The 23301-nt window shown below is 31.5% G+C and overlaps 1 protein-coding gene, 1 non-coding gene and 1 pseudogene across 8 annotated transcripts in view; 2 read left to right on the plus strand and 1 right to left on the minus strand.

Moving 5' to 3' along the window:
* The window catches only part of HERC4 (HECT and RLD domain containing E3 ubiquitin protein ligase 4), a 116014-nt gene that overhangs the window by 17277 nt on the left and 75436 nt on the right, over positions 1-23301 (plus strand). For 5 of the 7 annotated variants that reach the window (XM_016127313.2, XM_016127309.2, XM_036223498.1 and 2 more), the window contains 4 exons: positions 8616-8775; positions 13056-13132; positions 16062-16283; positions 17356-17447. In XM_016127313.2, the coding sequence (XP_015982799.1) occupies positions 8616-8775; positions 13056-13132; positions 16062-16283; positions 17356-17447 (551 nt within the window). Of the gene's footprint in view, positions 1-8615; positions 8776-13055; positions 13133-16061; positions 16284-17355; positions 17448-23301 lie in introns of those variants that run through there. The other 2 variants (XM_036223500.1, XM_016127314.2) reach the window with 2 other exon arrangements.
* LOC118604391 lies at positions 13811-13917 on the minus strand. The gene has a single exon (XR_004951707.1). It is a non-coding gene; the product is annotated as a U6 spliceosomal RNA (small nuclear RNA).
* LOC118604325 lies at positions 15116-15234 on the plus strand (annotated as a pseudogene).

The raw sequence follows: 23301 nt of genomic DNA on the forward strand, positions 1-23301 counted from the left end.
TCTGTATAACATTCTTTATGGAAAAATTCACTCGAGTTTTAAATTTGGATGTCAGAAATTTAGCTGCGTCCTTCACCTATCCAAGCTTGTTTAGCTCTTTTGCTTTATCAGTTCTGGAAAGTTTAGGATAGATATTCGTGGGCAGCATTTACCTTAATTATGTATTCCATTTAAAAAATAAAATAATACTTAATTGTAGCCTCTGTTGCCTGGGTAAGAAAATCTATCGCTCCAAGTTAGTTATTTCCCTAGAGGACGTTTGTTCCTGTGGAGTTCAGGGTCACTTTATAAGTTGGGGAATTTCTGTACCTTGAAAAAATTTTATTTTTTCCTGATTTTCAAAATAATACATGACCTTATTTCTTTTTTAAAGTTACAGAAGAAATGTACGATTTAAAAAGTGGAAGCCACCTTTCCCCTTATATTCTAAAGATGACTACTATTTGCTTATATTTTTATATCTTTTATACTTGTATTAAATACATAATTCTATTCACATATACATAAAGATCTGTGATTTGCATTTTCATTTACTATATTTCTTTTTATGTTACTATATAGACATTGTTTTTAGTAGAAGTATCAATTTTTATTGCATGGATATTCCATAGTTTATTTACCTACTTATTACTGGGATTCTGGTTTTTTTGTTTTTTTGTTTTTTTTAATAGTTATAAACTATAATTCAATATACATCATTTTACAAGGCATTATAAATTCCTAAAAGAAAGTTTCTGGGTCAAGGGTATGCCTGTATAGAATGGTATTATATTGCCACTTGCTCTCTAAAAAGCTTTTTTTTTTTGGTGTATATTTTAAAGATTGTTTTGAGAAATGTGTCTTTTGCCAATTTTGTGTAAATATTTTTTGCCATTTTTTTTAACCCTTTGGCATGGAAAGAATAGTGTTATTATGAACTAGAAACTTCTAAATTTCAAAATTGAGTTTATCTGTACTTATTCAAAATAAGTTAATTTTTTGTAGATTGTCTTTCTTGTTTAAAATTTTTTTTCCAGTTGTAGTTGACATACAATGTTTTAGTTTCAAGTGTACAACATAGTGGGTAGGCAGTTACATACCTTATGAAATGATCACCATGATAAGTATAGTACCCATCTGGCATGTGGATTGCCTTTAAAGCATAGATGGTAATATTTGGCTAACTTGACAGGAATGTTTTGAACTTGAAAATATTTATTTGGTTGTGTATTCATTTGCTAGGGCAGTTATAACAAAGTACCAGAAACTGGATGGCTTATATTACAGAGATGTGTTATAGCTCTGGAGGCTAGGAATTCAAGATCAAGGTGTCAACAGGGTTTGTTTGTTCCTTCTAAAGCCTATGAGGGAAGGATCTGTTCCAGACCTCTGCTAGCTTCTGGTGGTTTACTGGCAATCTTAGGCATTCCTTCACATAGCATTGTCCTTTTTGCCTTTCTCAGACCAAATTACCCCTTTTTATTAGGACATGATTTAGGTGCCTACCCTACTCCCATGTGACCTCATCTTAAATAATTACATCCTCAAGGACACTATTTCCAGTTATGGTCACATTCTCAGGTACTGGGGATTAGGAAGGACCTCAACACATGAATTTTGGGGGAACACAATAACATCCAATAACAGTAAGATTTTGAGATCTGTGGATGACAAGATATAGAGTGATAAGGTAATGTTTATATTTTTCTCAAGTAGCTGTTTTAGATTTTGATTAAGATGCAGCTTTTAAGAGATGCACATTGTGAATATTTTGCTAATGATGTTTTTATAGCATTACCTTTATACCCAAAGGACAAAACATTCTTTACTGTTAGTTTTCTTTGTTTATAGGGTTCTTATAGCATATTGATAATGATGATTGTATCTTAATATCAGGTTCAAACCATGGTTAGCCAAAGACTCCTGATAGACCATCTTGTATATTTTGTGATTGGTTGTCTGGGAAGAAGTATTTGTGTGTACTATTATTAAATCGGCCTGGGTCATAGTCAGTACTCATGGGACTGCTGTTCATGGTCATTCCTGGACGTGTGCAGAGCTGCAAAATATTTGAATCTCCTAATGTGCACATTCCCTGCTGATTCAACAAAGCAGTGCTCTGCCTTCTTATTTAAGATCTCAAACTATATGATTGTCTTTTTTGTGGTATATTTAGTGACACATTTTTTGCATTTTTTTACTTGTGGGTGATTTCATTGTTTAAAATGGCCTCCAAGCCTAGTGCTAAAGTGCTGTTTAGTGTTTCTAAGCTCAAGAAGGCTGTGATATGCCTTATAAGAAAAAATATAGTGACATGAGTTATAGTGCTGTTGGCTGTGGATTCAGTGTCAACGAATCAACAGTATATTAAGTTGTCTTAGAGACACACGAAATGTTATGTATTGATCAGTTGCTGAAAATATGGTAATCAGAAGCTTGTGGGAACCTAACACTATTTTTCCTTAGGGGCAGTGGTTCATTTATGTGCTAACTAAGAGTTCTTGGTGATTTTATAGAAGATAACTACTGCAAATAACGATAATTGGTTATATTCCCAACTAAACTAAATTAAAAATATTAAAATTATAAGTAGAAACAATGATGGGGTTTCTTAGAAGGTTCATATGTTGTGTTGAGTTTTGCATCATCTTTTAAGAAGGTATAAAAGAAGTCTGGAGTCACCATCTTTTAGCTTTTATTTTTCTCTTTTTATAGCTTTCGTTAACCACAGTTGAGGATGTAGAATTTTTCATTTTCTGTCCTTAATGACAAAGACAAGAAAATTGACAGAGGAAGTTGTTCCACAATTATTAGCGAAATCAGAAAGTGAATGTAGATAGCACCACTATCTGATGATGGTGAAATTGATCTTACAAAGTGAGCTATTAAACAGTAAGTTTGGAGATGATATGGCTCCATGAATTTTCACAAATTCAAGAATTGAATATATTTCTTAGGTATCAAAGGAAATAGGGAATTATTATCCAGTTAGTTATTCAACAGGAAGGATTATATCTTGTAGCATTTTACAAGAATCTGGACCTGTCCTGTATCACAAAAAGGACGTGTAACAGTATTCTTTCTTATGATGTTTGTGTAGCAAAATTTATTTGATGCAGTGTGTAGGTGAACAATTGCTCAAATCAGATGTGTATACAAAGGCGACTAGGAGGAAGTAGATGAAGTAGAACTGAAAATCATCATTAGGTTGAACATTTTAATTTTTATAAATCTAAAGAAGACAATGTTTCACATTTATGGAGTAAAGAAGATAGACTTTTTCTCAATAAAATGATGTCCCATCAGTTTTCAAAAATTTTGAATTTTAACAATACAAGTGTAAGAAGCAGAAGCAATGATGATCTAAGACTTTTTTAGAGATGTATTTAGAATATATCTGCCATCAGTGTTTCCAAGATGGATATATTACGTACATCTCTCTAGTTCTTTATGCTTTCTGTTTTTGCACCTGTCTCTGAAAAAATATATTTTTCTTTCCCAAAGCAATCTCCTCCACTTATGTTTTCTTTGCCTTTTTGTGCCTCCCAGAACTAAATGTTTCTTTTTTCTTTCCTCGAAGAGGAATATTGTGAACCATAAATACTGATACGAAGACACTGTTACTTATCTCAAAATTTTTATATGAACATTTCAAAGCATAAAGAAAAGTTGAAAGAGTAGCCCAATGACCAACAGTTAACATTTTGCCACATATTTCCATCTGTGTTTGTTTGTATATTTTTAAAACAGATTGTTTATTTCTAGATTATAATCGAATGTAATGATTATATGCTGTTACTAAACCTTTAGCATCATACATTTGTAATTCCAACAACCTATAGCACCTATTTATCAAAGGAATCAATTTTTTTAACGGGCATGCTTAGCAAGTTTCTTTTTTTCTTTTTTCTTTTGTTCTTTTCCTTCTATATCCATAGTCATCCTAAATTATAGTGAATTTAATCCTCACTTTTCCCTTCTTGTTTTTAGCTGTATTACTTGACCTCAAAAGGCATGTATAGCTTGGTAATTAAAACTTAAGAGTTACTGTAGTACCTGATACATAGTAAGCATTCAATAAATGTTAGCTGTTCGATTTGATATGAATACTATTTTCTTTCTCACTCAGGGCAGCATTGAGCCAGTCTTTCTAGTAATTCTTCTCTTTTGCTGAGTTCATTTATTCCTCTTTTGTACTTGTTTATCATTGACTTTCTTTTCAGGCTATCTTGTTTCAAGCATTTAACTAGAATTTGACCTGGATATGAAATGTCTCAATGTACCATTGATTTGACTTTCTAGCATACTGGGAGGAAATAGTTGAGGCTATTTATTTTGAGCCATTTGGAAAAAATAAGTAATTTTTAATAATTATACGAAGACATTAACCAGTTTTGTGTATTTGTTTGAAAAGCTTGTATTATATACTATTCCCCAGACATACAATGGTGTTTTGTTTCTTTAATAATGTATTTCTATAATAGTTATTCATTCTTAAAATAGATACTTCAATAATTTGATGAGGCTAAAACTCTGCAAGAACCAAAGTTATTTATCTTTAGTTATTATTATGTAGAAAAACACGAAAGAGCTCAGGTTAGTTTTAAAGGAAAACATTGATTTTAATACGTTGCTTTAACTATTTTCTCTAATGTTCTATTTAATTTTTTAAATTTTATTTTTTATTTTGAATAGACAATATATTCACATGATTCAAAAACCAAAATAATTTAAGTACACACTGAGAAGTTTTGCTCTTATTTGATCACCCTATTTCCCCCTCTACCCACATCCTTTATAGGTAACTGTGATTATTAGTTTTTTTATATCTTTCTAAAATTTCTATATGTAGATGTAAACAAATATGAATATATATTCTTCCCTCTCTCTTACACAAAAAATAGCAAATCATGTGTACTGTTCCACATTTTGTTTTTTTCCTCCTTTGGTAATATACTCTTGAGATCTTGTTATATCAGCATGTAGAGTTTCTTCATTATTTTTTTGTGGAGCATAGTGTTCCAGTGTATAGATTGAAATCTTTATTGATGGATACTTGGAATATTCTCAGTCTTTTGTTATTATATACAGTCCTGGAAACATACATAAATACATACATGTTCACACACACATGCATTTGTACCCTACCCTCCTAGATTCTCCAGCTTGGACTTGTCTAGACAAAAGACAGATTGACAACAGAAAAACAAAAGTTTATTAACACATGTGTTGCACTTACATGAGGAAACACTCAGTAATGAGTAACTCAAGGTGTGATAGAATGTGGGCTTACGTAGCATCTGAAAAAGAATAAAATTTTAGAGAAGTAGCATTTTAGTTTCTGGGTTGGTAAATTGTAGAAAAGTAAGTATACAGGAGAACTAATGGAAGATAAGGGCTAGTGAGTAAAGTTTGTTTTATAGGTTTCATTGGTGCCATCTCTGAGCTATCAAGGGACTAGAGTTGTCTCTGGTGATTAACTTCTGTCTTTCCTGGTAGAGAAGGAAGTGGGGGACAGTTTTACAAATTTATGTCCTGCTTTTATGCAGATAGGGGAAGGTCAGAGAGCTTTTCTTGTATCTCCTCCTTAACAGCCTTCAGCTCAAAATAATCTTCTTCTTAAGTGGCATATTTTGGGGTGGCATATACTGCTACCCTTCAGCACTTAGGTGTATCAATAGGATAATTTCCTGGAAATGGAATTGCTAGGTCCAAAGGTGAATGCATATGTTTTGTTAGGTATTGACACATTCCTTTCTATAAAGATGGTTCTATTTTATACTTCCACTGTCAGTATATGAGTGCTCTTTTCCCCAGCAGACGAAATCTCTTTAATGTCTCCAAATTTTTGCCTTTTCCAGATGTCATATAGTTGGAACCATACAGTATGTAACCTTTTCAGATTGGCATCTTTCACTTAGAAATGTGCATTTGTTTCCTCCATGTCTTTTCATAACTTGATAGCTCATTTCTTTTTAGTGCTGAATAATATTCCATCATCTGAATGTACCTCAGTTTATCCACTTACCTACTAAAGGACATTTTGGTTGCTTCCAAGTTTTGGCAATTATGAATAAAGATGCTATAAATAATCATGTGAAGGTTTTTGTGTGGATATAAGTTTTCAACTCCTTTAGGTAGATATCAGGGAGTGCAATTTTTGGATTATGATAAGGGTATCTTTATTTTATAAGTAACTGCCAAACTGTCTCCTAAAGTGGCTCTACCATTTTTTGCATGCCCACCAGCAATGAGTGAGAGATCTGTAGCTCTATTTCTTCATCAGCATTTGGTGGTGTCATTGTTTTGGATTTGGGCCATTTTAATAGGTACATAGTGGTTTCTCATTTTAATTTGGACTTCCCTCATGACATATAATGTAGACTATCCTTTTAGTTGCTGAACTTGCCATCTGTGTATCTTCCTTGGTGAGGTGTCTGTTAGGTCTTGCCTGTTTTTTAATTGGATGGTTCATTTTCTTGTTGAATTTTAAGAGGGTTGTTGTTGTTGTTGTTTTTGTATTTTGGATAACAGTCTTTTATTAGATGTGTCTTTTGTAATTTTTTTTCTCACAGCCTGTCTTCTTCTTTTGATAAACGTAAACTTTTATAATCGAAGATTAACCCCTATACAAATCAAGTGTATAGCTTTATGAATTTTCAGAGGGAACATATTATTGGCTTCTCAATGTAGTCTGAATTTGCATTTTTCTCATCAATGAAGGTGAGCATCTATGATCAAAGGTCATTTTTATTTGTTTTTCTGTGAACTATTAGTTCAGATCTTACTCATTTTGCATTGAATTACTGCTTTTTTTCTAGTAAGTCTTTAAAATTTGGAGAGATTATTTCTTTGAGATATGAATAACATTTTCTCCCTATTTTTGTCAGTCTTTCCATTTTGCTTTTAGTTAGTGTGTTTTACTATAACAAATTGAATTTTCTCAAATGGGTGCATGGAATCTCTTCCTCTTGCTTCAGCTCAGGACTTACCGTAAGTGCCAGTGTCTTCCAGAATTCTTCCTGGTATCTTTGTAGGCTTTATTAGGTATCTCCGATTTCCATGTCCCTTTTGTATATTTTTATCTTAGCATTTAATCACAGTCCTTATCTCACCTGTTTTTCTATAGACCAGACTTTACAACTCTTTTAAATAATCCATCTCTGTGTCTCTAGTGATTGGAGCACAAGAGATACACAGTAAATATTGGTGTTTGATATGAATGATTGTTTCTTCTTTGTTTCTTGGATTTTTGGTGCCTTTGATTTTGTAGCCATTGCTATAAAGTGCTCTTCAATTGTTATTGTTTAGCCATCCAGTCTTATTCATCCCTCTTGTCATCCTGTCATTTTCTGCTCTTTGCTAGTTTTCTTTGAGGATTGTTTTGGAGAGACATTGACTTATTTCTGGGGCTTCTGAGAGACAGCAGATGTTTTGTGTGTTTTATTTCTTCATAATTAAGGCTTATGGGAATGTTTTGATGTAAACAGGTGATGACATATTTTTAAGTCTTTTTTTTTTTTCAATATTTTTGGGGGGCAATGAGTTACAGCTTGTTTTCCTTCATTTCATTTTTGTATGTATCTGCAATACAATTTTATAAAGTTACAAAAACCGAAAGATCGTATAATGAACTTCCACATACTGTTCAATAGTTTCACAAATTATTAACTCAGTAATTTAAGGTAAGTACTTAAAATATCATATCATTAGAGGTGTACAGATTCCTAGAGGCTATTTTTAGGGTTAACCTCCCACCTTAAAATGCAGGATAGTAATCTAAATACATTTTGAATTTTTTTATACATTGAGATTTAAACCTCCTTGATGCAATCTGTTTTATTATTAAACGGCTTGTACATTGAGCTAAAATGTGCTTCTGAAGAAACCCTGATTGATTCAGTTTTAACAGCTCTTCGACACGAGGCTTTCAGTTTATTGAAGACAGAAATTATAGCTTCATTTTTAAGCTAAAACAAAGTTAATTTTAAATGGCATCTTAAAAAAACTTGTGGTACTAGTAAAAAACTGAGACATTACATATCTTAAAGAGACTAAGGGAATAAGTTTACTTTCTTTATTGATATCTTCGATATTAAAATAGCAGTCCATAAACCTGTTATGGTCACATTGCCTTTCACTTCTCTCTTTGGCATATCCAGTAGATCCTTTATTTATGAGCTCTGTAAAGAATTTGTTTCCTATTAGAGACTGCCAATTCAGATTATTTCATTAAGTTTAGAATCGCTCCATAGTAGTATCTATATATGTCAATTGTGATTTTATTAAAAAACAGCCAGGTTATTTAAATGATCCCCTTTTCAGCCGGACTCTTTTATTAGTAATGGCTTTCAGTGAAGAACACTTTATGAGAGAATCTTTATAAACCCTTAACATCTTCCCCCCAGATGTTCAAGTCACTTAATATTCTGATTATGCCCTATAATATATATCTGTATTTATTACAATGAAAATTTTGCATGGAACATAACTGGTTAGATTTTTCAGAATAACTGATGTTATACTTAGTCTGTTTCAGCATTTCCTTAGCTTTTTAATACAAGATGAAGATTGTGTTTTATTCTCATTGGGGGTTCAAAACTAGAATGTAATGTCTCTCTCCTTGATTTCTGTAGAGCAGGTTGTTGCCCTGGATGCCCAAAATATCGTAGCTGTTTCATGTGGAGAAGCTCATACGTTAGCACTAAATGACAAGGGCCAGGTGTATGCTTGGGGTCTCGATTCTGATGGACAACTTGGCCTGCTAGGATCAGAGGAATGTATCAGAGTACCCAGGTAACAAAGGTGACCAAAAAGAGGTCTTTAATAATCTTTCATCATAAATTTGTTATCTAAATTATTCTGCTTACAGCGGGCGTACTTCTTTCCTTTGAGTTCTTAAGGAGTTTACTAGTTAGGTTCTTGATTTTAATTTGGGTTGAATGTGTTTTTAAATATATATTTTATATTTCCCACCAAATTATGTTTGTAAAGAAAAGCAATGAGGATATATGTTTTATTATAAATTTTCTCTTACTAGCAGTTTTAAGTAGATTAGACTAATTTAAACTACCAATTTTATCTTGAGTACCCCAGCTATTGACATATTTATTAAATATTGGTTGACTGCATGTTTCTCTATCTTGTTTTTTTAGTCTTTGTTGTTTTTGACTGTAGAAGTTCCACACGCTTAGTGTAAAAAGAATTCAGTCACTTTCCACTTTTTTGCATAGCAATGCCTATGATTTAATTTATGTTAACCATTAAAATAGAATTATTTAAAACTAATGCTTTATCAATCAATGTTGTAGTCTTATAGATTTACACAGGGCATAACCATTTTTTTAATAGTAAAAATTATAAGATCATGAATATATCTAGGTAAAGATATAAAGATTTAAAGAAAAATGTCCAATTTATTTTAAATACATAAATAATACACTAACTTATGCCTCGTTTTATAATTGTACAAATTCTTCCCTCCTTAAACTCTTATTCTTTCTTGCTAGTAATAGTTATAGAGACAAAAGAGAACTCTACAGGGAACCAAGGAATTAAATTAATTCCAGATTTTTCGGGCAGTGTGTTTTTAATACATTTAGATACTTTGTTTTTAATTTAAAATTGGTAATGTTTGTTTTTGTTTGAGAAATAGGATGTAACTACTAGGATAAAAAAATGGAGCACAGGAACTAATATATTTCAGAGCAGGAACTTTTATCACTGTTAGAAATGAGGGGAGGGGTTTTTTTAATGGTAGCTTAAAGGAATGGTAGCTTGTTCCTTTAGTAAGCCTACGTAACCTTCTCTTATTAATGAAAAACTTGAAGTATTTGTTTTGTTTTAACATATTAAAAGTATTTTATTTTATTCTAGTAATGGATTGTTTGTTGAGACTTTTAGATACATCACATTCACATATTTTTATTGAACTCGTAACTAGATTCCACAAAACTCAACAAATTTCTTCTCCTTTGTTTCTTTTGCAATAATAGTTAAATGACTGCTATTCCCATTGTGCTCTTAATGTCTGTTAATGATGGTGCTGGTGGGAGAAAAACTTTTTCCTTAAGTAAATTGAATTCTTTTAGTCATTTCAATTTTGATTTCTTTCAAAAAGTGGTAATTTGTAACCAAATTGTTTATTGGCTAGATAATACAGAGCATTCATAGAAACATAGTAACCTCATGTTTGTCATGTCCTCTACTGCTTTTATTTCTTCTCACAAGTAGTTGTTGTAGAATGGAGTTTAAGATTTTAAAATTTTTATGATTTTTGGGTTAAAAAGGGACTAACATGTTAGACTTTCTAAGTTAACATTCTCAAAACCATGATTCATGGCAGAGCTTTCTAATTTTCCTTATTTTTGCTCCACTTGTCTCTTAATTCTCATACTTACATTTTTGTTGCTGTATACTTCTGGTATAAGGGATATCTGTCAGTAATCTGTAGATGATTAGGAAATGGAAAAGTAACTATAAGGAGAAAATTTTACTACATGACAATTTATTTGAAGGTGGCCCAAAAATAAATTACATATTTGTGACTTTACTGTTTTATGAATCTGGATGGGGACCTGAAAGAGCTCTTCCTTGTGTCCTTTTACTTTAAATTTCTCTGTTTTTGTATTTGCTAAATATCTATATTAACTTTAAGCTGTGTGTTAAGGAAGTTCTCCTATTCAAGATGATCAGTTTTTCATGGACTGATCTGATTTGTTGTGTCATATACATAGTTTTTACTGCAATTTTCATGTCTTAAAGGGCGATTTAGTTTTTCAGTAGAGATATATTTTATAAAAGACTCCCAGTGATTTTTTTCTTTTGGATTTCAGTACCAAATCATTTTTTAGATGTGAGGCTTTTTCTAGATTCTTAGGTATGTCATCCAACTTTGTAAATTCACATAGATTTTGAATAAAACATGGATAGAAGACAAAAAGAAACATATATGTAAATAGGTTTTTAAAAAATGAGTATGATTTCTGTAAGAGTAATCAGAAATGTGAAGCTTCACATTAGGCTGTATTTTCTTGAGGACAAAATCCATTTTTATGCCAGTTGATAAGAATATGTAAATTAAGTGGCACTTTAAAATTAAAGAAGAATTTAAAATTAATAGTAAATAGATTATATTTGAAAGCCTTCCTAGTTTGATAATCTTTTCCTACTTCTGACTTCACCGTATTTTGAAATCACTGTATCTTAGAGAAAATGAAATTATTTAATATCGGGGTCTCTGTAGGCTTGCATTAATGGCTAGTTATTTTTACATAGGATATACCTTTATTTTAAAAAGTTAAGCCTAATTTTATTATCTTTTAGTTTAATGTAAATGGAAATACATACTTTTCCATGCAAACTTTAGAAAAACTTGTTGGCAATAAAGTTGTAGTTCATCTTTTAAAGTTCTATTTGTTGGACATACGCAGTAAAAATTATGAAGAATAGTATAATATCCTTGAAGAAAGCTATTTTTGGATTATAGAAATTACACATGCTTGAATGATCACCTTGGTCAAAAGTAAAACTTATTTTTTTGATTTCACTCAGTTTTAAACATATATTACAATAGTTTTAATACTAAAGTTTCGAATACTTTACAAATTCACTTATCCTTGAACAGTGTATTCATTACTTACTTTTTTTGCCAGGCACTATAGTAGATGCTAGGGAGTCCCTGGATATAAAACACTTAGTGAGTCTACCTTCACAGAGCTTATTGTTAAACAGAGTACCCTCGTAAGAAATGAATAAGTATGCAGTAATTAATAGTGGTAAATGCGGAAAAGGAAAAATCACAGGTTGTTATGAGAGTGTAGTTTTTTGAAATGTTTTGTTTGGTCTTACAAATTGGACTTGATTAATTTCTAACTGTTTTTGCATTGCCAATGTTTGATTTTGCTAATTGCAGAAAATTGGCATTTTGTTACGTTTTAAAATCTGAGGGTACATTACATCCTGCTAACTTGTTGGATTCTACTAAATTGTAGCAGGTTTTATAGTTAAGAACATAAATCCACTAAATAAAAATATTTTTAATACAGTAATATGGAATTAGAGTAACTCTCCTTTCTCCTGCTCAAAATTTGATTTGCTGAAGCTGCCTCCCGAAAATCATGAGTATCGACACTCTGGTCAGAACTTGCTCCGGACTCTCATTTGGCAGAATCAGGTCAGGTGGCAGTATCAGGTAAAGGGAAATAAGAAACATATTATGTTTCCTTTCCACTTTTTTTTCTTGAAAACATTCATTCAGGAAAAATAGTAGAATGACCAAATGAAGGAACTACTTAAGAAAAACATGGGATGATTGATGCACAGTTACTTTTTTTTTTTTAATTTTGTAATTTTTAAAAATTAACTTTTAGAATTATATTGCAGTTAAGGAAAACTTAGAAATGGGGGGAAAATGTAAAAATATAAGGAAAAAATACAAGATGGCAGAAATGTGACTGAACCCATCAGTGATCATAATAAATGTGAAGTGATTAAATTTCCCTAGTAAGGAATTAAGTTGAATATCACTGATTTAGATGTAAAGCCAATGGATAGCCCAAAAGGAATAGGTTTCATAATTTGTGAATTGATAACACCGCATCATAGGAATCCCTTTTATTCTTAAGGAACCTGATAGAGGGGAACATATATTAAACTAAGCCAAACACCAATTTTAGACAAATTAGATCATGTACATTTGTTTTACAAATATATTGCAACGTTTTAAGCGTTAAGCTAAAGATTTTTTTAAATTTTGATAATAAAAGAAAACATCTAAGTTGTAAAAGTACTCTGAGGGGGATTGGAGATGTGAGCATAATTTCTTTAAATGTTGTTCCAAAGTGTTTTCTCATCACACCTCTTAATCTTTTTCATGTCTAGATTTCGTTTGCTGACTTTAGCAATAAAGTTTTAGTAAATTGGGCGTGGATAAAAAAATAACATGAACTAACTGCTAGGTTGGTAGGAAACTTTGCACATAATAGGTGGCCAATAAATAGCATATATCAATAGCATTCAGGATTTATTATATTGAATGGAATTAACTAATCCCGATCTCTCTCTTTATTTTCTAGAAATATTAAAAGTTTGTCAGATATCCAGATAGTACAGGTTGCTTGCGGTTACTATCATTCACTTGCACTTTCTAAAGGTAAGCATTGTTTTTATTTTCTTTATCTTTTTCAGTTTTATTGATACTTTAATTGAGCAGAAAGTCCTTTAACTTTATTCTTATTCAAGACTGACTTAACTTTTAATCCTCATTTCCATATACATTTTAGAATTAGCTTGTCAGATTTCATAGACACACAAAGAAACTACTGGGATTTTGATTGGGATTGCATTGTCTCTATAAATCAATTTGAAGAAAGTCTGTACAATGCACATCTTTAAGTTCTTTAACATGCTGTATTTCTCCATTTATTTTTTAATCTTAATTTTTCTAAGTATTTTGTTATTTTCAAACAAAGGTGAAGTCTTACACACCTTTACTATATTTCCCCCTAGGTATTTGGTATTTTTTGTTGTTATTGTGAATGGTGTCATTGTCATATTGGTGTCATTGTCATATTGTTTATTGCCGAAATATAGACATGAAGTTTTTTATGTCTAATTATTATTATTATTATTTTACTTTTCATACATAAACTTTTAATTTCAAATACTTGTAGATTCACAGGAAGTTGAAAAAAGTAATACAGACAGGTCCTGTGTACCCTTCACTTAGTTCCCCAGAGTGGTAACATCTTATAAAACTAGAGTGGCACATGTGTTTTTGAAGAACAGTAGTTCACTGAGTTTAACTTCCAAGGAAATGACTCCATATTGAAAAGATATGGAATACTTCATGAATTTGGGTGTCATTCTTGCACAGGGGCCATTCTAATCCTCTCTGTATTGTTCCAGTTTTAGCATATGTACTGCCAAAGTGATCACTAATTGTTTCTTTACTCCGTTAAATGCTATTTCGTTGCTAGAGCATTGTATAACTTGCCCAGTCTCATTTGATCTCACAGGTAAACTTTTTGTGAATAAAAACAGAGAAGGCCAAGTTTCCTATTAGCTTTGTTTGCTTTACTTTCTTATTCATTTAACTTTTTTGTGACAGAGGCATAGGATCAGGAAAGTATTTTGTTAATTTGATTATTGGCATGTAGTTTTATGAGAGTATTGTGAGAACATGGGAGACAGTCATACTTGAGTTGAGGCTGAAGTAGAAACAAATCTGTTTCAAAGGGCCTTAAATGCCATATTGAGGAATTTACACTTCTGTAGGCTGTAGAGAAACTGGCATCCCTGTATTCTTTGTTGTAACTTTGCCAACTCTTTTGATATTTTGGTGGGTAGATCCAAGATTAATTTAAATCTAGTTTTTACTGATGAAGGCAATTTTCTCTCGACTTGTAGGTAGTCTTTTCTCTTGTTCAGCTTTATGCATTAGTGCAGAATCTTACTCTTTTAATGAAGTTTTTTTGATCATTTAATATGAACTAGGCACATTTGTGTGTACAATATGCAGTGGTAAGCAGTACACTACTAGCCTTTATGGTGCAGTCATACAAATAACACTGCATGTACATACTTTGAAAAGACTGTAAAGAAAAAATTGAGGGATATTTAGAACGTGTAATGGAGACTGACTTTAATTTGGGAGATCAGAAAAGGCTTCCTGTTGGAAGAGAGTAGAAGTGAACTGGACAGAGATAAGGGGAAGGTTTAGTGTGAGAAATGGGCATTGGAGAATGTAAAGGAAGGCAAGCATGGCTAGCGTATAATGAGGGAAGAGATTGGTATGAAATGAGCTTAAGAAGAGGTCACAATCTTATAGGCCTTGTATTTACCCCAAGAGCAACAAGAACCCACTGACATTTTATTTGGGTGAGCAGCACTATCAAATCTGCATTTTTACAGTATTTTTGTGTATGTACAAATGTCTGTTAGTATGTGCACAGAATATTTTTGGAATTACATATCAGTAATTCATGAGAGTAGTTCTCTTGGGAGAAGAACCAGAGATCTGATTTTAGAGGGAGATTTACTTTAAGTGTATACTATTTTATAGTATGAATTTTTAAAAATCAGTTATTAGTATGTCAGTTATTAGTGCCATTTATTTAATAAAAATAAATAAAAAGTCTATGGCCATGCCACCCTGAACGTGCCTGATCTCATCTGATCTTGGTAGCTAAGCAGGGTCAGGCCTGGTTAGTACTTGGATGGGAGACCACCTAGGAATACCAGGTGCTATAGGTGTTAAAAGAATAAAATAAAATAAAAATAAAAAGATGTCTAAAGTTGCAAAATGGCGGCAGTGGGGGAGCAAAAATGACAGGCAGAACTATTATAGGAACCAGGTGACAAGGTGGGGAGTGGACCTATTGGCCATATTTTTCTTTAAAAAGAAAATTGTATATAACGATGATAGAGAATAGATTGATACCAACTTCTATGTATGGTAAGAAAGGAGAGGAGTATTAAGGATGACTCCCTGTGACTTCTGCTACTGAGTTAGTTACGATGTCATGTCCTGAGATAGAGAACACGGGGAAGAGGTCCAGGTACATGAGGTAGAATTGGGGTCATGAATTGAGTTTGGGGTACACTAAGCTGGAAGTGCCTTGAAATATCCAAATGTAGATGTTAGGTAAAAAATTGGGTACATGGGTTTGTTGCTCAGAGAAGAGATCTGGGCTAGTGATAAAATTTTGAATGTGATCTGCTTATAATTGGTAACTGAAACCTTGAGCTTAGATGGGTGCCTCTTAGGAGAAATCGCAGAATAAAAGTGAGACCTGAGGAATATTAAAAAGAGACAGTCCTTTCTGAGGAACATAAGAAAATGAGAATCTCCAGTTATGTGATTTACCCATTCATCAGGAAAGTCAATCAACTTAAAGTGTACTAAATGCAGAATGTTATTCTATATAATATTGTGTATCCATATAAGAAATAAGCTCAATAAAGAGATATATGTATTTCCATCTGATGAGAGGAAGAATATCCCAAAATAACTGATGATCTTCAAATGAAACTGTGTGTATGTGAGAAAAATCATTAATGTTATGATTTCTGTTTTACAGCAAGTGAAGTCTTCTGTTGGGGACAGAATAAATATGGCCAATTGGGTTTAGGCATTGACTATAAAAAGCAAGCTTCACCACAGCTGATTAAGTCTTTGCTTGGAATCCCTTTCATGCAAGTTGCAGCAGGAGGAGCCCATAGTTTTGTACTCACTCTTTCTGGAGCTATCTTTGGATGGGGACGCAACAAATTTGGTCAACTAGGTCTTAATGATGAAAATGGTAGGTTCTCATTATGTATAGATAAATGTACTTTTTAAAAGATATGATCTTTAAGATGGATCAATGATTATGTCAGAAAGAAATGTACTTAAATTTTCCCTGTTAGGGAGGTTGGGATGACAGGTAAATCAAAAAATTCCATTTGATAACATTTTTAGGAGATGGTAGAAGTCCTAAAATAATATTTTATCATAAACTATGGAAAGTATATCTAGACAAAAAATCTTTGCCGATAAGTTGAAAAACATTACTTCAAATTGGTAACCATGTTATTGGCCACCATTGGTGGAAAGATGCAATAAAATTATTCTGGGAAATAACATGAAGTGTTAATCTATTCGAGATTTCCAAAGAAATATTTAAATAATTGGAGTCATTAAATTAGTCTTCAATTTGGGCTTCACTTTTAACATTGATGATAGAGTCTTGAAAATAAACACGTAGAATTAAACAATTGTAACTACTCAAAACAAGTTGGGATCTTAGAATTGATTTTTCATAATTACATTAGGTCGAATGCCATTATTTGAAATACTGAAACTAATTTCATGAAGTTCAGTATAATTGTAGCGACTTAAATGGACAAAAGTGAGTTGTTGATCTAGTAACAACTGGCAATAATAAGCAAATAATACTTCCAGAAAGAATTTTAAAATACTTTGTTTTGCATAGGAAAAATATGTCAGGTCATTATAACTCTTTTCTGCTGGAAAATAGCAGACAGTATAATTTTCAGATTTTCAAGTAGGATCCTGTGAGCTTTATCTTGAGGCGAATGTAGAGAATAAAGTGTATATGTCGAAGCAGTCAAATAGCTTTGACTTTCTTTGATTGCTGATTGGCATTTATGCAGTTTAACATGTAAATTACTTTTAAAATCTCTTCTTTATCACAGTAGAATAGAAAGGCCTGGGAATGCAACTTAGTAGCCTTGTACTGCAAAATCATTGAATCATGGTTAAAATTATTTTGCCATCACAGTCCACTGAGCTTGGGAAGCTGTAGAGGAAACACATTTTAGAAGAGTTTTAATTTAAAAAATACCATTAACGTCTCTTGTTGGAATTTTCAGATAGGTATGTTCCTAATTTACTAAAGTCACTAAGAACTCAGAAAATAGTTTATATTTGTTGTGGAGAAGATCATACTGCTGCACTAACCAAGGTATTGTATGCCTATAAAACTTTATTATTATAATAGTTATTTCATAATTAGCAAATGTTTTTATGATATTTACAGTAAAACGAGTGTTATTGGTGTTTAAAACTAATTTATTTTGGAAAAAAGATGTAGATTACTCTTTGTTCTCAAAAACTATCTTAATTTTCACATTTGTTTTATGTTATGAAATGTGAATTATAATCTACTGTTAAATGTGATGATAATATATATTATTGAGTGTCTCAGCTTCATGTGAAATACTGCTCAAATAATATTTTGAATGAAGTAATTCCTTTGAAGTTTGTCAGACTTGCCATGCTATGTGTGTCAGTTCCACTTATATAGCATAGCTCTGCCTAATTTTAATTTAGTTCCCATTTGGCTTATAAACATTATATAACAAGTGATAGAGGAGACTGAATCCCTCTATTATCCATAGACTAAGTCTTATGCAAGCAGTTAGAATGAGCTTTCATCACAAACTTGTTAATGGCTTTAACCCTGACTTTTCACTTTATTGGATATGTGCCAATTCAGTGTCATTACTTTAGTGATTTGAAGTAAAATGAAAATAAAAACAACCTTTACTAGGAATATTATTTATTACAGTCATGTTAACATAAAAACTGGTTAAGTTTTCATTGGCTAAATTAGAAATGAATTTTTTGCTTCTTTATCTTTTTTCATCCTACATTGTAGATTAAGTTGGCAAGGAAAAATTAACTTCTAATCAGACTTTACAAAATTCTACACACTGCCACATTGGGATTTTAGGATAAGAATTATTCTTGGTCATTATCAATTATTGTATACTCAAGGTACTTTTAAAAATATGACCTCTTATAAAAGTTAATTTAAAAAAATTTTATATTGCTTTTTAGTAAGGCAGTTCTGCTATACCTGCTGATCTTATTACCATATCTTATGGATTTTTATAATTCAAATTACAAATGTAATCACTAAAATATTAGTGAATCTTGTTGGAAATTTACAAATTTTAGTCATTCATTTCTGTCTTTGGTATTTGGAAGAAATAAGGCTATATTATTTCAACATTTTAAATTATTTCAACAAATATTTTGCATAATATCATTCCTTTGGGCTAACTTTGTGATAGAAAGACTCATAATGTTAATGCTTTACAAATTCACCCTTTCAAATAAACACTCATCTTATTTTCCCAGGATATGTAAATATATATATATATATGTATGTGTATTGAGTTTTTTTAAATGCTGATTTTATTAGTCTTCTGTATTCCTCTCTCAAGAAAGTAGCTGGTGATGCTTGTTCACTGGAATTTCTGTCATAATTTTTAATAAAATGATATAGTTTTAAATATCCCCAAAGTAAAATACGTTATATTTCCTTGTTATAAGTTAGAATACATATATGTTCATATTGATATGTATTTTGCTTTTCTAGAAGAATTTCTTGCAAATAAATTAGGATTGCTTTATGAAGCAATTTCCTTATATAAAATATACATTAGGAAAATGACCTTAGAAAAAAATTAAAAATACACTTTAAAGACAGTAGGTGGGAAGACATGCGTGTTAATGGATATGAGGCATTACCATAACAATGCCAGATTTTTTCTAGTTTATTTACATATTTGTTATGCAGGTTACATATATGTATACTTTCTGATTTAGCAATCCCGTTTTTTAAGTCTGTCACAAAGATATGAAATTTCGTATGCAAGAGACCATTTCTTATGTCATTTTAATAGCAAAAGAATGGAAGAATTGTAATGTCCATTAGTAGCAGCCTAGTTTGATAAACTGTGGTAACTCCATGCATTCGAACACCATGACCTATAAAACACAGTGAGGAAGATCACTATGTTGTGCTGTGGAATGATCTTCAGGATATAATGTTAAGTAAAAAGAGGAAGGCATAGAGTAGTTGCCTTTTATATAAGGAGGGATAAAATATGAACATATTACATATTATTTGTATTTTTAAAAAGTTAATAGCTAGAATAAATGTACCTTGTCTTATTTATAGTTCTGACTTTGAAACTTAAAAACTGTTATATAGAATAAAAAGCAAATGTATATATACACATGTATCTACAAACATATATTTACATATTTTTTAAAAATTGAAAAATCATAACTAGTATCACAACTACAGAAGGTAGAATTCTTTTAGGTCATTATAAATTACAGTCGTATATCACTAGTGGGAAATAGCCTAAGAATACATGATTCACAAAGAATTGTTAAACTGCATTCTGTAGTCTTATTGTTAGTAGTAAAATTGGTAGTAGTATTTTAATATCTTTTATGTAGAGGGTAGGATAAAGCAATGAGTACTTATTTAACTGTTATTAGAAGCTATGATTTTCAGCTTAAGTGAAAAGAGGTAAAAAATAGGTGTTAAATTAAAACCCTGTGGTTTTTACTTTGAATCACAAGTATCAGTATTATTTTTTTCCTTCTAAAAATATGGTGGTTTTTTTTTTTTTTTTTTTTTTTTTTTTTGCCATGACCACATTACGGTTCTAGAAGTAATTAACCTTGTACAGTCTGAAAGCAGTGAGCATCCCTTGATTGTTGTAAACTTTATACTAAAAGAAACCAGAGTTTTTAGATAGGAATCGCTTTGGTCATTGTATATTACAAAGACTCAAAGACTACTAAGGTCATTGCAGAAGGACAACTTGAAGGTGCTTTCATTGGTTCACAGAAAGAAATAATACTGAAGTAAGTGGAAATATACTAAACACATAAAAACCTATGACTTCATAATGATAATCTTCCTCAAATTAATAAAAAGTGAACTTCATTGTTTATCTTTGGAGGTTGCTAGGACAACAACTCATTTTTCTAAAAATTAGTAAATAAGAACCTTTTCTCCTGCCTCTTCTTTGTAAATTGTATTTCAGAATAACTTAATAGTCGAGTTAAATTCTCTATAGAAGAATTCCAGTTAATAAATCAAGAAGAAATAAGCAGAGTAGAAAATCTCCATTTTATACTCCTTAATGAAGTAATGGATTTAGGTAAAGATCACCATCATTAATCTTAATAGGGATGGATTAGGCTAAAACACATTGACCTAATTATTTTTTTTTATAAATTATAGTCAACATGCAATTAAAACTTTTTTATTTTGACCTACTTATTTTTAACATCACCATCCAGGCATATGCTTTCCAGACATAATGAAATAAATTAATTAGGAAAATTTAAACATGACCTCAGTATTAGTTGATATTAAGAAATTAATAGTAAAAGGGGTTAATTCATCAAGAAGGTATACCTATATCATACCCAACATATGTTTAGGAACACGTAAATATATTAAGCAAATATTAACAGATCTTAAGACAGAAATAGACAAAAACAAAAGTAGAGGATTTCAGTACCCCACTTTAAACAAGGAATAGATCATCCAACTAGAAAATCAATAAGGAAATATTGAGCTCAAACAGCACTTTATATCAAGAGGACCTAAAAGACTATACAGAACATTCCATCCCAGAGCAGCAGAATATAATCTTTCTCAAGCACACAATGGAACATTCTACAGGAGAGATCATATGTTAAGTCACAACACAAGTCTTAACAAATTTAAGACATTCGAAATCATTTCAGGTGTCTTTTCTAACCAAAATGGTATGAAACTAACAATCAAGAACAATAGGAAAACTGGAACATTCCCAGTATGTGGAAATTAAAAAAGAACACTCCCGAGTAATCAGTGGGTCAAAGAAATAAAAGGGAAATCAAAAAATATGTTGACTAAAGAAAATGGAGGAAGGGAGGGAGACGGGGTAAAGGGGTCAAATATGTGGTGACAGAAAGAAATCCAACTATGGGAGGTGAACACAATGTAAATACATATCTATATATGCATTACCGTTAAAATGTACAGCTGAAATATATAGGATTTCATAACCAGTGTCACCATAAACAATTAAAAAAAAATTAAAATAGAGACCAGAAAGACATTAGAAAAGACTGATAAAACTAAAAGCTGTTTTTCTGAAAAGTAAAAAAAATTAACTAGGAAAAAAAAGTTGAAATTAGAAATGAAGAGGAGATATCATAACTGATACTGTAAAACTATAAAGACTCATAAGAGGCTACTATGAACAGTCATATGGCAACAAATTGGATAACCTAGATGAAATGGATAAACTCCTGGAAACACAAACTACCAAGACCAAATTATGAGGAAATAGAAAATCTGAACAGACCTTTAACTCCTAAGGAGATTGAATTAGTAATCAAGAGTCTCCCAACAAAGAAAGGTCCAGGACAAGATGGCTTCACGGTGAATTCTACCATTAAAAAACCACCAATTAATCTCAAATTCTTCCGAAAAATAGAAGAGGGAGGGCTTTCAAACTCATTTTATGAGCCCAGCGTTAGCCTAATATCAAAGCCACACAAAGACATTGCAAGAAAAGAATGGGCATAGGTGTAAAACTTCTCACAAAATACTAGCAAATCAAATTTAACAGCACATTAAAATGATCATATACCATGATCAACTGGTATTTATTTCTGGGATGCAAGGATGGGTCAACATCTACAATCAGTCTGGGATGCAAGGATGGTTTAACATCTGCTATCAGTGTGATGCACCACATTAACTGAATGAAGAGTAAAAATTATATAATCTCAGCAGAAAAAGAATTTGACAAAATTCAGCATCCTTTTATGATAAATTCTCAACAATTTTGATGTAGAAAGAATGTACCTCAACATGATAAAGGATATATATGACAGGCTCACAACTAATAGCATCATACTTAGTAGTAAAATCAGGAATAAAGTGAGGATGCCCACTCTCACCACTTCTATTTAGGAGAGTGGTGGAAGTCCTAGCCAGAGCAATTAGGCAAGAAAAAGTAATAAAAGACTTCTCAGTTAGAAAGAAAGACTAAGGTTTTCTCTGTAGGTAACATGGTATATATAGAAAAGTCTAAAGATTTCACCAAAAATATGTTAAAACTAAAAAATGAATTCAGTAAAGTTGGCAGGTTTCAAAATCAATACACAAAAGTCAATTGTATTTCTCTATACTCAGAACAAACTATCTGAAAGAGAAATTGAGAAAACAATCCCATTTACAGTAGCATGAAAAACAATAAAATAGGAATAAATTTAAGGAGGTGGAAAACCTGCATACTGAAAACTGTAGAAGACCATCATCATCATAAGAAATTGAAGAAGATACAAATAAATGCAAAGATATCGATGTTTTTGGATTGGAAGAATTAATGTTGTTACTTTGTCCATAGTAAAACCGATCTACAGAATCAGTGGAGTCACTATCAAAATTCCAATGGCATTTTTCATAGAAATAGAACAGACAATTCTAGAATTCGTGTGGAACCACAAATGATCAAAATAGCCAAAGTAATCTGAGAAGGAAAAACAAAGCTGTTGACATCACACTTTGTAGTTTCAAATTATATTGCAAAGCTAGTAATCAAAACAGAATGGGACTGGTATGAAAACAAATTAGACCAAACAGAATAGATAGCCCAGAAATAAACCCATACATATATGGTCAACTAATCGTTGAGAAGGCACCAAGAACACACAGTGAGAAAGGATAATCTCTTCGATAAATGGTGCTGGCAAAACTAGATATCCACATGCATAAGAATGAAATTAGATCCCTAACTTTTGCAACTCAAAATGTAACAAAATAGATTAAAGACTTAAATGTAACACCCGAAACTGTAAAACTAGAAGGAAACACAAGAAATTTCTTAGAGTACGACAGCAAAAATAAGTGGGACTACATCAAACTAAAAAAGCTGCACAGCAAAGGAAACAGTCAACAAAATGAAAAGGCAATCAATGGAATGGGAGAAAGTATTTGTAAATCA

This window comes from Rousettus aegyptiacus, unplaced genomic scaffold (genome assembly GCF_014176215.1).
Source record: "Rousettus aegyptiacus isolate mRouAeg1 unplaced genomic scaffold, mRouAeg1.p scaffold_m13_p_6, whole genome shotgun sequence".
In the NCBI taxonomy this organism is placed as follows: domain Eukaryota; kingdom Metazoa; phylum Chordata; class Mammalia; order Chiroptera; family Pteropodidae; genus Rousettus; species Rousettus aegyptiacus.